Source organism: Rattus rattus, chromosome 6, assembly GCF_011064425.1.
Source record: "Rattus rattus isolate New Zealand chromosome 6, Rrattus_CSIRO_v1, whole genome shotgun sequence".
Classification (NCBI taxonomy): domain Eukaryota; kingdom Metazoa; phylum Chordata; class Mammalia; order Rodentia; family Muridae; genus Rattus; species Rattus rattus.
In genome coordinates, this window is record NC_046159.1 from 77,571,327 (window position 1) to 77,585,045 (window position 13,719).

The 13,719-nt window shown below is 43.0% G+C and overlaps 1 protein-coding gene across 1 annotated transcript; it reads left to right on the top strand.

The window, feature by feature from the left end:
* Positions 1 to 12,250: 12,250 nt before the first annotated feature.
* Positions 12,251 to 12,935, top strand: LOC116903714 (60S ribosomal protein L19). Its single transcript, XM_032906388.1, has one exon. The coding sequence runs from the start codon at positions 12,270 to 12,272 to the stop codon at positions 12,858 to 12,860; it is 591 nt and encodes a 196-aa protein (XP_032762279.1). The 5' UTR covers positions 12,251 to 12,269; the 3' UTR covers positions 12,861 to 12,935.
* Positions 12,936 to 13,719: the final 784 nt, after the last annotated feature.

Here is a 13,719-nt window from a genome sequence, read left to right on the forward strand (position 1 = left end):
TCCAGCACCATGTTTGTGTGCCGTCATGTTTCCTACCGCGACAATAATGGACTAAACCTCTGAATTTTAAGTCACCTCAAATTAAATTTTTTCTTTGTAAGAATTGCAGTGATCATGGTGTCTCTTTATGGGAAGAGAAACACGAGTATGAGTCAAAGGGACAGAGCCAGTAAGGAACCTCCTGGCAAGGTCTCTGCTTAACTCCCCGCCTCCAGATTCCTGCCTTGGCTTCCCTGAAAGATGCACTACAGAGAAAACAGGAGCATCAGAAATGAAGTTTCACACCAACTTGGGCTGTTTTGACCTTGCTTCAAATATGGATTTAAATTATGCTTCACAGGTTTTTCACAGTTCTCTTTTATTTGTTTTTGTTTTGAGACAGGCTCATTTTAAGCAGCTCTGAATGCTTGGAACTCACTTTAACCTTGAACTCACAGAGATCCACCTGGATCCTCTGGATCCTCCAGAGTCCCCTCTGGATCAACTGTGTGCACCGCCATCTCCTCGTGGCGAGAGGGGGGTGGGGGGAGGTGTCGTCCTGGGGCGGTGTTCCTGCTGTGAAGCTGGGGGGGGGTAACAATTTTTATTGTTGTTGTAGCAATTGTTTTGATACTATGTAACCCAGACTGGCCTACCGGTGGCTATTTCTTTTACATATCTCCAGATCAAGGTATGTGCTTTTAAAGTTGTTCAAGTTACAGTGCAATTTGCCAACAGCTTTACTACCAGTCATAGAAAATTTTGGACATCAACAACAGTCTTTAAAGTGATTTGTTTGTCTTTATAGAACAAAAGCAGCAGATCCTATCAGCAGCCCACTCATTCTAATTTCTACCACTATTCTCTTCACCTTCCTAGAGTCAGAACAGCAGAGCAGGCATGAGTCACCTTAGCCAACACCTGCAAGTGGCAGGGGCCCCCAATACTAACTCTAATTCCATGAAGATTTTATCTCACATATGTTTCTACACCTTTAATGATCCCACCTTAAAAACTAAATGTGACATAGATCAGAAAAACACAATTATTTTTACAGAAAAGGGAGCAAAAGAGGAATTGTTCTTTTCACAAGGCAGAACAGAGCAAATTTCTAGTGCGGTAGCCTGCTTGAAATTCCACAGCTTTGTGCAGAAAAGTCTTTCCAGTGAACTGAAGACATGCACACACACACACACACACACACACACACACATTCACGTACACAGTCACACACATACACACAGGCACTCACACATACAAACACAGGCACACACATTCACACACATACAAACACAGGTATACACACTCATTCACACACACACAAACACAGGGCACACACATTCCACCACATACCCACACACAGGTGCACACACACACACACACACACACACACACACACACACATTCATGCACACAGTCACACACATAAACACAGGCGCGCACACATACAAACACAGGCACACACATTCACACACATACAACACAGGTATGCACACTCATTCACACACACACAAACACAGGTGCACACACATTCACTCACATACCCACACACAGGTGCACACATACACACAAACACAAACACACACATTCACGTACACAGTCACACACATAAACACAGGCACTCACACATACAAACACAGGCATACACATTCACACACATACACACAGGCACTCCCACATACAAACACAGGCACACACATTCACACACATACAAACACAGGTATGCACACTCATTCACACACACACAAACACAGGTGCACACACACACACATTCACGTACACAGTCACACACATACACACAGGCACTCACACATACAAACACAGGCACACACATTCACACACATACAACACAGGTATGCACACTCATTCACACACACACACATACATTCATGTACACAGTCACACACATAAACACAGGCACTCACACATACAAACACAGGCACACACATTCACACACATACAAACACAGGTGCACACACATTCACTCAAATACCCACACACAGGTGCACACATACACACAAACACACACACACAAACACACACACACACACACACGCGCGCGCGCGCGCGCACGCACGCACGCACATGTACATGCTACCTACCCCCTGGTCTTAGTCTAGATGACGGTTGTCTTAAAGCACCACCTGCATTACTCCAGGCAAGGCTTACTGCTGCTTGTTGCCGAGTTCTGAGAAATAAGGCAACCAGCCTGGATTTGCAGGGAGAGAAAGAAAAAAAACTTTACAACTGTAAATCTAACCTGGCACTGAATTTAAACAGTAAAGCAAGAGGATCACTTTAAGGTCAGCCTAGATTTTATAAATTTGAGACTACTCTGGGGTACAAGAGATGTTGTTTTTTAAAAAATGTCTTTTTTAAGGAGCAGAAGAGGTTTGCAACCGCCTTAGGAAGAACAATATCAACCAACCAGATCCCCCCACACCCAGAGCTCCCAGGGACTACAGTGAGCAATAGACTGGCCTGGATGTAATCTACAAGAATAGGAGGAGGAGGGAGGAGGAGAAAGAGGAGAGGGAGGAAGAGAGGGGGGAGAGGAAGAAAAAGAGAAGAAGAGAAAGGAAGAGGAGGCTGTAATCTCAAAAATGGAGGAGAAGAGGAGAAGAAGGAAAGAAGAGGAGGAAGGAGGAGAAAGGAGAAGAAAGGAGGAAGAGAAAGGAAGAGGAAGATGAGGGGGAGAAAGGAAGAAGAGAAGAAGAAGGGGAAGGAGGAGGAAATGGAATCTAAAAAAGGAGAAGAGAAGGAAAGGAAGGAAAAGAAGAGGAGGAAGAAAGAGAAGGAAAGAAGAAGGAGAAAGAAGAAGGAGGAAGGAGGAGGAAGAAGAGCTGGAAAGATATCTCAGTGGCTAAGAACACTTGCTACTCTTGAAGAGGCCCTGGTTGGGTTCTCAGTACTCACATGTGGCTCACAACCACCCATAACTCCAGTTCCAAGAAATGTAACCTTCATTTGGCCTGCAGTAGGCATGATATTATACATACATGTAGGCCAAACCCTTACACATATGAAATAAAAATAAATAAAAATCTAAGCTGAAAAAAAAAACAAAATCAAACAACTTGAGTCATCTTTTATGTAAGTTAAATTTTTACACACTGATCTAGAAGATAATGCACACTAGATCGTGAAATAGGTTGTTTTCTATGACAACCTATAGTGTCAGTCAGGAGTCTAGCATATAAAGCAGAGTAGTAAAACAAGGAGGCATAAAACAAATTAGTCAACAACTGACCAAATACTTGTCAGTGTTCCTAAGGAGATTTGCTTCTTCTTAAGTCAGAGTCTCACTATAGCCCATATTGACCTGAAACTCTTGGAAATCCTCCTGTCTCAACCCTGAATGGCTGGATTACAAAAATGAGCCAATAACCCAGTTTCCAATGAGATTATATAGGAGCTAAAAAATTTCTATTTGCAGAGCATCCTATTACAGGACACTATTTATGTGTCCGTGGTAATACCAGGGTATTACATTGCTGGTCCTATTAAAAAAAAAAAAAAAAAGCATATGTCGCACACAAGTCACATGATGATGACACCAAGCAGCTATTTACCTACTTCCCATTGTTCCTCATCATTACTTGTGATAATGTAAGTCTATGTCGACATGAAACGTGTTTAAAATTCTAGGACTTGAGAGTCTGAGACAAGATCACAGAGAGGTGGGGGTCAGTCTGGTCTACACAGTGAATTTCAAGATAGCCTAGGCTATGAAGTGAGACCCTGCTTCAAAAAAAAAAAAAATTCAATAGAAATTTAGTGCCAAACAGTCCAGAGTGCCAAGCCAACAACCTCATACATACTGTTTTTCGCAAGGCCTGTTGGTTGCATCATTTCTCCTGCTTGATTTAATCTCATGTTGTTGTTTCTCTTTATGGCCCCTAAGCATACAAGATGCACTGCTAATGGATGTGGACTGTGATGATGATGTACTGTCACATCTGTCATCGGCAATATGGGATACGACAAACTGGGATACGACAGTACAAATAACTAAGGGTCACGATGGTAGAACGTCAGCCAGCAGATGCTTCTTGGCAACCAGAAACTCCCCATCCCCCAACCCTGTGATCCTGAAGAACAGAAAGAAAATGACAAGAGCTGATAAAGAGCATGCCTCCTCCAAGGACTGTGAGAAGGGCCTGTATTATAAACAAGGAAGTTCTACGAACCTGGACTGGGAAACAGAAACAAAAATGTATCTTATGACCACCATGGCCAAAGCTAAAAGTCAGAAATTTAAGAAAAAAATTTGCCAAGTATGGTAAAGCTTCTGTGATCCCAGAATGCAGAAAACTGAGACAGGAGGTAGAGCCCCAGAACCAGCCTGGGCTACATAGTCAGACCTTGTTTCAACCACTCCTAGCTTTGGCTACTTTAAAGAGGTTGAAAATGGAGTCCGGTACTGTGGCACACATCTGTAATTCCAGCATTTGGAAAATGAAAGGGAGAGAATTAGGGATTCAAAGTCAACAACCTCCAATAATGAGTTCTAGGCTAGCTTGGGCTATATGTGACCGTTTGAAGACAAACAAAATATCCTTATTCCTTAAGTAATATGAAAATAAGGGGTGAGTGTATGAAGGGTTACATGAAGGCAGCTGAAGGATTTCTTAGAAACTCCTAAGCTGATTGAGTAGGGAAATTGTTTGTTCTCGTCAGAGCAGATCTGACAAGAACACTTTGACAGAATAAATAGAACAATCTGAATGGTAACATCAATAAACTGATTGATTTCACTGTAGCTTAGGTGCTGTTAGTTTCGAGGAAGCTTGTTTATTTGTTTGCTTTACAAATTGATGGCATCCTACATACACAGTAGTCTCTCAGCTTTATCGCCAATGACTGGTGCTCACTTCATGTGTCTGAAGCATGTCATGTTCATGGAGACCATTGATAAGTGACCTTTGCTGTTATAAAAGGTTTTGTTGTTTTATTCTTTTGTGTGTATATGAATGCTGCATGTATGCCATACATTTTGTGTATATGTATGTGAATGCCATGTGTATGCCAGTGCCTGAGGAGGCCAGAAAAGGGTACTAGATCCCCTGGTGCTGTTGCAAGTTCTTGGGAGCCACCCGCCATGGGTTCTGGTAACCAAACTCTGATCATCTGCAAGAATAGCAAGTGTTCTTCACCACTGAGCCCTTGCAGCCTTGCTATAATAATTTTGAGGTGCCACAAATCAAAACCACATAAGAAAGATAAGCCAGTCAATGTGTGCTCTGTCACTGGAGTTTTTAGGTTTTTAGCAGTCTAGTTTCAGCATCCACGCCTAACCCTAGCTCACCTTCAGGGTACTGAAACGAGGTTTGGGTTTAGGGAGAGGGCAACGGCTATGCATAATGAAACAATCCTGGTGATTATGGCCACCCCCATCATTGTCTCTGATTCAATAGTGGAAGGGACAAAGTGGTCCCATCAATGTCAATCTGTTAGTCACTGTCCTCCACTAAGGGGACCAATCTGGTTCTTTTTTTTTAATCTTTATTAACTTGAGTATTTCGTATTTACCACTCATGAATGAACCAAGGGCCTCAGATACGCTAATCAAATGTCCACCCCCAACCTAAATCCCCAGTTCTGACTGTTTAATTTAGTTCAGGTGAGTTGTCATCCTCGTGGTTGGTTGCCCACCTCTGGGTGTAAGGGAGGAAAACTGCCTCTTCTGAGTGTGAAGCAAAAGTCCGCTCCTCCAGAGTCCAAATGAACTGCAGGCTTTAGGCAGTGAGTTCCTCCTCTGCCTTCAGCCAATGAAGGAGACAGCGAAGACAAAGGCGCCAATCTTTCATCTGTCATTTGTCACCTGCCCAAGTGAGCAATCAGAGTCTTTTAGCAAAAACAAATTATGCCTGTTTCACTCTATTCCTTGGTTCTATGTATTTCCTGAGACAAAAATGTTGAAATCGGGTGGTGGTAACACATGACTTTAATCCCAGCACTAGGAAGACATAGGCAGGTGGATCTCTGTGAGTTTGAGGCCAGCCTGGTCTACAGAATGATTTCCAGAATCAGCGGGCTTACAGAATGAAACCTTGTCTTAAAAAAAACAAAACAGAAAGAAAGAAAAGGGGGCGAGGGAGGGGGAAGGGAAAAAGGAAGGAAGGAAGGGAGGGAGGGAGGGAGGGAGGGAGGGAAGGAGGGAGGGAGCTGGAGAGGTGGCTCAGTGGTTAAGAGCACTGACTGCTCTTCCAGAGGTCCTGAGTTCAATTCCCAGCAACCACATGGTGGCTCACAACCATCTGTAATGGGATCTGATTCCCCCTTCTGGTGTTTCTAAAGACAGAGTACTCACATACAAAAATAAATCTTTAAAAAGAAAAAAGAAAGAAAGAGAAATAGAAAGAAAGAAGAAATCAGGCACTCACCATGATTTCTAAGTGTTCAAATGAAAGGAAAACTCTCACTTTAAATCAAAAGCTAGGAAAGAGTCTGGAATGGTAGCCCATGTCTGTAATCCCAACATTCAGGTCAGCCTTGCTGCTTATAAGGAACAAGATGTAAGTATATGAAACCAACTATAGTATTTCCTTAAGCCAAAACTAATCCTAATTCTCTTTGGTTCTAGGAAGGCAACAGAAGAAAGATTTAAAGTCAGTTCTAACTCCTCACACCTCTAATCTCAGAATTCAGTAGAATAAAGGTTATGAGATCCAAGTCTGAGTTTACAGAATAATGTTCTGCCTCAAACCGAAAGAGAAAGCAGCTTAAAACTCACAGAACTTTGTTTATGAGATTTAAGAAAAAGAAGCCACAGGCTGGAGAGATGGTTCAGTGGTTAAGAACACTGGCTGCTATTCCAGAGGTCCTGAGTTCAATTCCCAGCAGCAACGTGGTGACTCACAATCATCTGTAATGGGATCTGATGCCTTCTTCTGGCATGCAGGTGTACATACAGATAGAACACTGATATACATAAAATTAATAAACAAATCTAAAAGAAAAAGAAAAGAAGCCACCTCCACAACACCATACACCACAACACCATACACCACTCCAGAGCATCATGTACTACCCCAGAACACCTCACACTACTTCATGGCAGCATATCACACCCTATAACACAGTATGCTACCCCATAATAAAGCATTGCACTCCTTAACCTTCAATACCTCCTGGGACCACATACAGCTGGGAGACAGGTGAAGAAGCAGAACACCAAGTTCAGGTCTGTAACACAGCATACGACCCCATAACATTCCATAAATCCCATATGCCTCCATAACACCACATACCACCCCACACTACTTCATGACATCCTATAGCACTCCATAACATTTTATACCAGCCTATAGCACTGCATACCACCATAAACCGTAATAACAAATACCAGTCCACAACATTGTATACCACTTCATAATAACACGTACCTCTTGATAACACCACATGCTACCCTGTAACACTGTACACCATTTCATAACACTTCATACTACTCCATCATGCCATGTATCACACTACTCCATACTGCAGACAACTTCATAACATTGCATATAACTCCATGACTTCACATACCACTCCACAACATAGTATATCACTCCATAATAATTGTACCTGTCTTGCTAAGTGTCTCCATTGCTATGATAAAATACCATGCCCAAAGCAACTTGGAGATGAAAGCGTTTATTTCATTTTACATCTAGTCTATCATCCAGAGAAGTCAAGGCAGAAACTCAAACAGGGCAGGAACCTGGAGGCAGGAATTCAGGCAGAAGCGGTGAAGAAATGCTGCTTACTGCCTTGCTCTCTGTGGCTGCTAAGTATTTTGTTACTTATACAACTCAAGACCACTTGCCCAGGAGTGGTACCATGCAGTGTGCTGGATCCTCCCATATCTATCATCAATTAAGGAAATGCACTGCAGACTTATGCACATATCAATTTTGTAGTGGGGGTGCCCTCTTTCAAAGTGACTCTAGCTTGTGTCAACTTGGCATAAAACTAGACAGCACAACACTACTCTATAACACGTCACATCGTCCTCTAATATCATATCCATGCCATTCTATAACAATGCATACCATACCATACCATAACACAATATACCACTCCAAATATGCACTACTCTGTAACAATGCAGTGCACCACTTTGCAAGATGTCTATAGAGTGTAGAGTGTAGTGAGGTTGAGGCTCGTTTCAGGCTTTTTAACACAACACCCACTCTGCTCCCGGTGGTCCAAGAGATACTTTTGACTTTCCATTGTTACTGTTTTAGAAATGGATTGTTACCATCATCCAGGGGGGAAATTTGTTCTTTCTGTTGTCATTATTGTTGTTGAGATATGGTATTATGTAGCCAAGGCTGGCCTCAAACTGGCTCTGTAACCCAGGGTGATTCTGAACTCCCAATCCTCTTGTCTTAGCTTCTGAAGTATTGGGACTTCTACTTTTATTAATTAAGTTGCACTTTTATTATTATATGTGTGGTGCATGTACATGTGTGCCATAATGCACCTGTGGCTTTCAGATGAAAACTTTGTGGTATCAGTTCTCTCATTCCACCTTTACATGGATCCCAGGGATCCAAATCAGGGCTGTGTCATCAGGAGGCTTAGACATCGACTACTTTGTCCACTGAGCCATTCCACCTGCCACAGTATTGTTTTGTTTTGAAACATGGTTTCAAGAAACCCAGGCTGGGGGTTGGGGATTTAGCCCGGTGGTAGAGGCTTGCCTAGGAAAGCGCAAGGCCCTGGGTTCGGCCCCCAGCCCAAAAAAAAAAAAAAAAAAAAAAAAGAAACCCAGGCTGGTCTCAAACTTACTTTGTAGTTGAAGATGACATTGACTTCCTGATTTCATGCATCCACCTCCCAGGTGCTCAGATCACACGAATGCACCATCAGCTACACATGAATTCATGTTCCATAAGCCATAGGAACATTCTCACAATTTTAGTTCCAGCATTTGAGAGACTGGAGCAAGCATATAGGAGAACTATCATAGTGTTGAGACCACCCTGGACTACATAGTGAATTCCAAAAAAGAATCTGACCTACTGAGTCAGACTCTGACTCAAAAGGTTGGCGTCGGGTGTGGCATGGGGGCAGTCATGATTCAGAATTAGCAGTAATTAGGAAGCTAACCCAACCCTCATGGACAACTTTGAAAGGGTAAAGTTTTCACTGGAGAAAGTAACTGCTGGTGTGGTAGGAGTTGACTCTAGAGACTTGACTGAATATTAGTCTCAGGACTGAACAAAGTCATTTCTTGAGATGGGAGCTATTCCCCATGAAGGTGCTATAAACAGTAGTGAATACAGCCACAGGGTACTGTGACTAGTAGAGCAACTTGCCGATAAAAACAGCTGAGGGTTTGACAGGTTTGACTCCAAGTTTGAAACTGGCTAAAATGCTTTCAAAATATCATTACATGCACCAGGAAAATCATTCTCACCTGATCAATTCAGCAACATTCATTTATTTTTAACAGTCTTTTATTTTAAGACTTGTCAAAAACATAGCCATGGAATACTTTTAAATTGAGGTATATATGTATTATCATTCAGACAAAATTATTGTGAAATTCATAGACTAACGGTAACACAAACTCTCAGATCTATTGGGAAACCAGAATATACATATGTTTCTCCTACTGTGATACTCTCTGCATTCCAGTGATAGAGAAATAAAGTCACAGTGTTGCCAAAGTATGTTTGTATCCTAATGTTCCTCAGCTACACACCTGTCTCAGTTAGGGTTTTACTGCTGTGAACAGACAGCATGACCACGGCAACTCTCTTTTTTTCTTTTAAGATTTATTTATTATATATAAGTACACTGTAACTGTCTTCAGACGCACCAGAAGAGGGCATCAGATTGCATCAGATCTCATTACAGATTGTTGTGAGCCACCATATGGTTGCTGGGATTTGACCTCGGGACCTTTGGAAGAGCAGTCAGTGCTCTTAACCACTAAGCCATCTCTCCAGCACCAACCATGGCAGCTCTTATAAGAACAACATTTAATTGGGGCTGGCTTAGAGGTTCAGAGGTTCAGTCCATTATCATCAAGGTGAGAGCATGGCAGCATCCAGGCAAGCATGGTATAGAAGGAGCTAAGAGTTCTACATCTTATTCCAAAGGCAAACAGGAGAAAACTGGCTTCCAGGCAGCTAAGATGAGGGTCTTAAAGCTCACACTCACAGTGACCCACCTCTTCCAGCAAGGTCACACCTACTAAAATAAGGCCACACTTCCAAATAGTGCCACTCCCTGAGCCAACCATATTCAAACCACCACAACACCCATGAAACATTACTTTCCAGAATACTGTAATCGATTAACTAAAATGCAATAGCAAGAATTTGGATATCTCAACACATCTAAAAGGCAAAAACTAGGATCTGAGAGATGGATCAGCACTTAAAACCACATACTGTTCTTGCAAAGAACATAGATTCAATTCCAAGTACCCACATGGTGGCTCACAACAGTCTGTTACTCCAGTTCCCGGGGATCTAACATCCTCTTCTGGCTTCTATGAGCGCTGCACAAATATGGTACATAGAAAAACATGCAAGCAAAACACCCACACAAAAATAAAAATGAAGAAAATTGGAAATTAAGCATATATAAACACAAAAGAGGTATAGTCAAAATAGGGCATTTGAAATAAAAAGCGAACAGATCTTCGATTCTATTCCATTGATCAACCTGTCTGTCTCTGTAACAATACCATGCAGTTTTTATCACTATTACTTTGTAGTACAGCTTGTGGTCAGCGATGGTGATGGGTTTTTTGCTTTTCTTTATGAAGTTGAGAATTGTTCTTTTCATGCCTGTGGAGAATTGTGTTGAAATTTTGATGGAGATTGCATTGAATCTGTAGATTGCTTTTGGTAAGATGGCCATTTTCATTTTCGTATGTTAATCCTACCAATACTTGAGCATCTTTCTATCTTCTGAGGTCTTCTTTGATTTCTTTTTTCAGGGATTCTTGCCATACAGATTTTTCACTTGCTTGGTAAGAGTCATACCAAAATATTTTATACTATTTGTGGCTATTGTGAAGAATATTGTTGCCCTAATTTCTTTCTCAGCCTGTTCAATCCCACTCAGAAGGAGGAAGGAAATAAGCACAGGAAGCGGAGGGAGGCGGGGATCTGGGTAGGAGAGGGGAGGAGTAGGGGGAAAGGAGAACAGAATCAGATGGGGGGAGGGGACAGAGAAGCCCTGAGGGCCAAAAGAATGAATGGCAATGAGCAGCCTCCAGGAGTGGGAGGTGGTGAGGTCCTCTAGAAAGCAGGAGAGACCTGGGAGATTAGACACTCTCAGGACTCTTTGGGGGTGACCTTAGCTAAAATGCCCTACATTGGGGAAAGCGAACTCAAAGGGTCTACCTCCAGTAGATAGGGCCTCAAGTGGAGGGGCATGTTTATTAACCAACAGTCAAAATTCTTGACCCAGAATTGTTCCTGTGTAAAAGAACTACAGGGACAAAAATAGAGAAGAGGCTGAAGGAAAGGCGGTCCAGTGACTGGCCCAACTTGGGATCCATCTCATGGTGAGGGACACCAAAGCCCGACACTGTTATGCTATGATGTGCTTACAGACAGGAGCCTGGCGTGGCTGTCCTCTGAGAGGCCCTACCAGCAGCTGACTGAGACAGAAGCAGATACTTACACCCAAACATTGGACTGAAGTCAGGGACCCTTACGGTTGAATTAGGGGAAGGATTAAAGAAGGTAAAAGGTGGGGCTGGAGAGATGGCTCAGCGGTTAAGAGCCCCGACTGCTCTTCCAGAGGTCCTGAGTTCAATTCCCAGCAACCACATGGTGGCTCACAACCATCTGTAATGGGATCTGATGCCTTCTTCTGGTGTCTGAAGACAGCTACAGTGTACTTATATATAATAAATGAATAAATCAAAAAAAAAAAAAAAAAAAAAAAAAAAAAAAGAAGGTAAAAGGTGGAGTGACCCCATGGGAAGACCAGGAGTCTCAACTAATCCAGACCCCTAGAGAGGTCCCAGAGACTGAGCCACCAACCAGGAGGAAACATGGCTGGTCTGAGGACCCTGGCATATATCTAGCAGAAGTCTGTCTGGTCTGGCCTCAATGAGAAAGTATGTGCTTAATCCTGGAGAGACTTGAGGCCCCAGGGAAGGGGAAGACCTGATTGGGGGGTGGGTAAGGAGCACCTTCTCAGAGGCAAGAAGGAGGAGGAATGATGGGATAAGGAACTGGGGTTGGGGTCGGGGGAGACACCAACTGGAATATAAATAAAATAAATCCTTAAAAAAGTGAACGGAGCCTTTCGCTGCTGCGTCTGCAGCCATGAGTATGCTTAGGCTACAGAAGAGGCTTGCCTCTAGCGTCCTCCGCTGTGGTAAAAAGAAGGTGTGGTTGGACCCCAATGAAACCAATGAAATCGCCAATGCCAACTCCCGTCAACAGATCAGGAAACTGATCAAAGATGGCCTGATCATCCGGAAGCCTGTGACTGTCCATTCCCGGGCTCGATGCCGGAAGAACACCTTGGCCCGACGGAAGGGCAGGCATATGGGCATAGGGAAGAGGAAGGGTACTGCCAACGCTCGGATGCCCGAGAAGGTGACCTGGATGCGAAGGATGCGGATCCTGCGCCGGCTTCTCAGGAGATACCGGGAATCTAAGAAGATTGACCGCCATATGTATCACAGCCTGTACCTGAAGGTCAAAGGGAATGTGTTCAAAAACAAGCGGATTCTCATGGAGCACATCCACAAACTGAAGGCAGACAAGGCCCGCAAGAAGCTACTGGCTGACCAGGCTGAGGCTCGCAGGTCTAAGACCAAGGAAGCACGAAAGCGCCGGGAGGAGCGCCTCCAAGCCAAGAAGGAGGAGATCATCAAGACTCTGTCCAAGGAGGAAGAGACCAAGAAATGAAGCTTCCCTCGTGTCTGTACATAGTGGCCAGGCTGTGGCCTCACGTGGATCAGTCATTAAAATAAAACAAGCCTTAAAAAAAAAAAAAAAAAAAAAAAAGTGAACAGAAACTGGAGAGGTGGATCAGTGGTTAGAGCACTGACTGCTTTTCCAGAGGTCCTGAATTCAACTCCCAGCAATCACACAGTGGCTCATAACCATCTTTAATGGGATCCGATACCCTTTTCTGGTATTCTAAAGACAGCCACAGTGTACTCACATAAATAAAATAATCTTTTTTTTTTAAATGTGAACGGAAAAAAGACCAAAGAGCTAAATCTTCCAGGAACATGTTCTCATTCGAACTGTGTTGTGATAAATAACATTATTGAATACAATTAGAGGAGGGAAGAGTTTATTTTAGCCTGAACTTCCAGTCATAACACTACAGAAAGTCAGAGTAGGAGCTGAAGAAGGAATTGAAACAGAGACCATGAAGAATTTGTTTGCTGTCTCATTTGCTGGCTCATGGTCAGCGAGCTTCCTTATACAGCCCAGGACTCCAAGCCTGGGGATGGTACTGCTCAAAGTGAGCTCAACCCTCCTGTATCAATCATCAATCAAATCTCAAAGATGTGGCCATAGGCCAACATGATCTGGGAAATTCCTAAGTTGAGGGTCTTTCTTCCCAGGTAGTCATCTAAAGTGGGTCAAGTTGGCAATAAAAATTGATCAAGACAGAAAGGAAACTTAGAACAAACGAAGCTTGCAGGACTCAGGGCTCCTCTAAGGAGTGCTGGTGAATGAGTGTCCAGAAAATGCTTAGGTCTGAGACAATGGTATATACCACTTTAAATTCTAAATACATGATGTATCCCAG

What these genes read in the sequence shown, in the direction of transcription:
- LOC116903714 (XM_032906388.1), top strand. Translation starts at nt 12,270, where the DNA reads ATGAGTATGCTTAGGCTACAGAAGAGGCTTGCCTCTAGCGTCCTCCGC.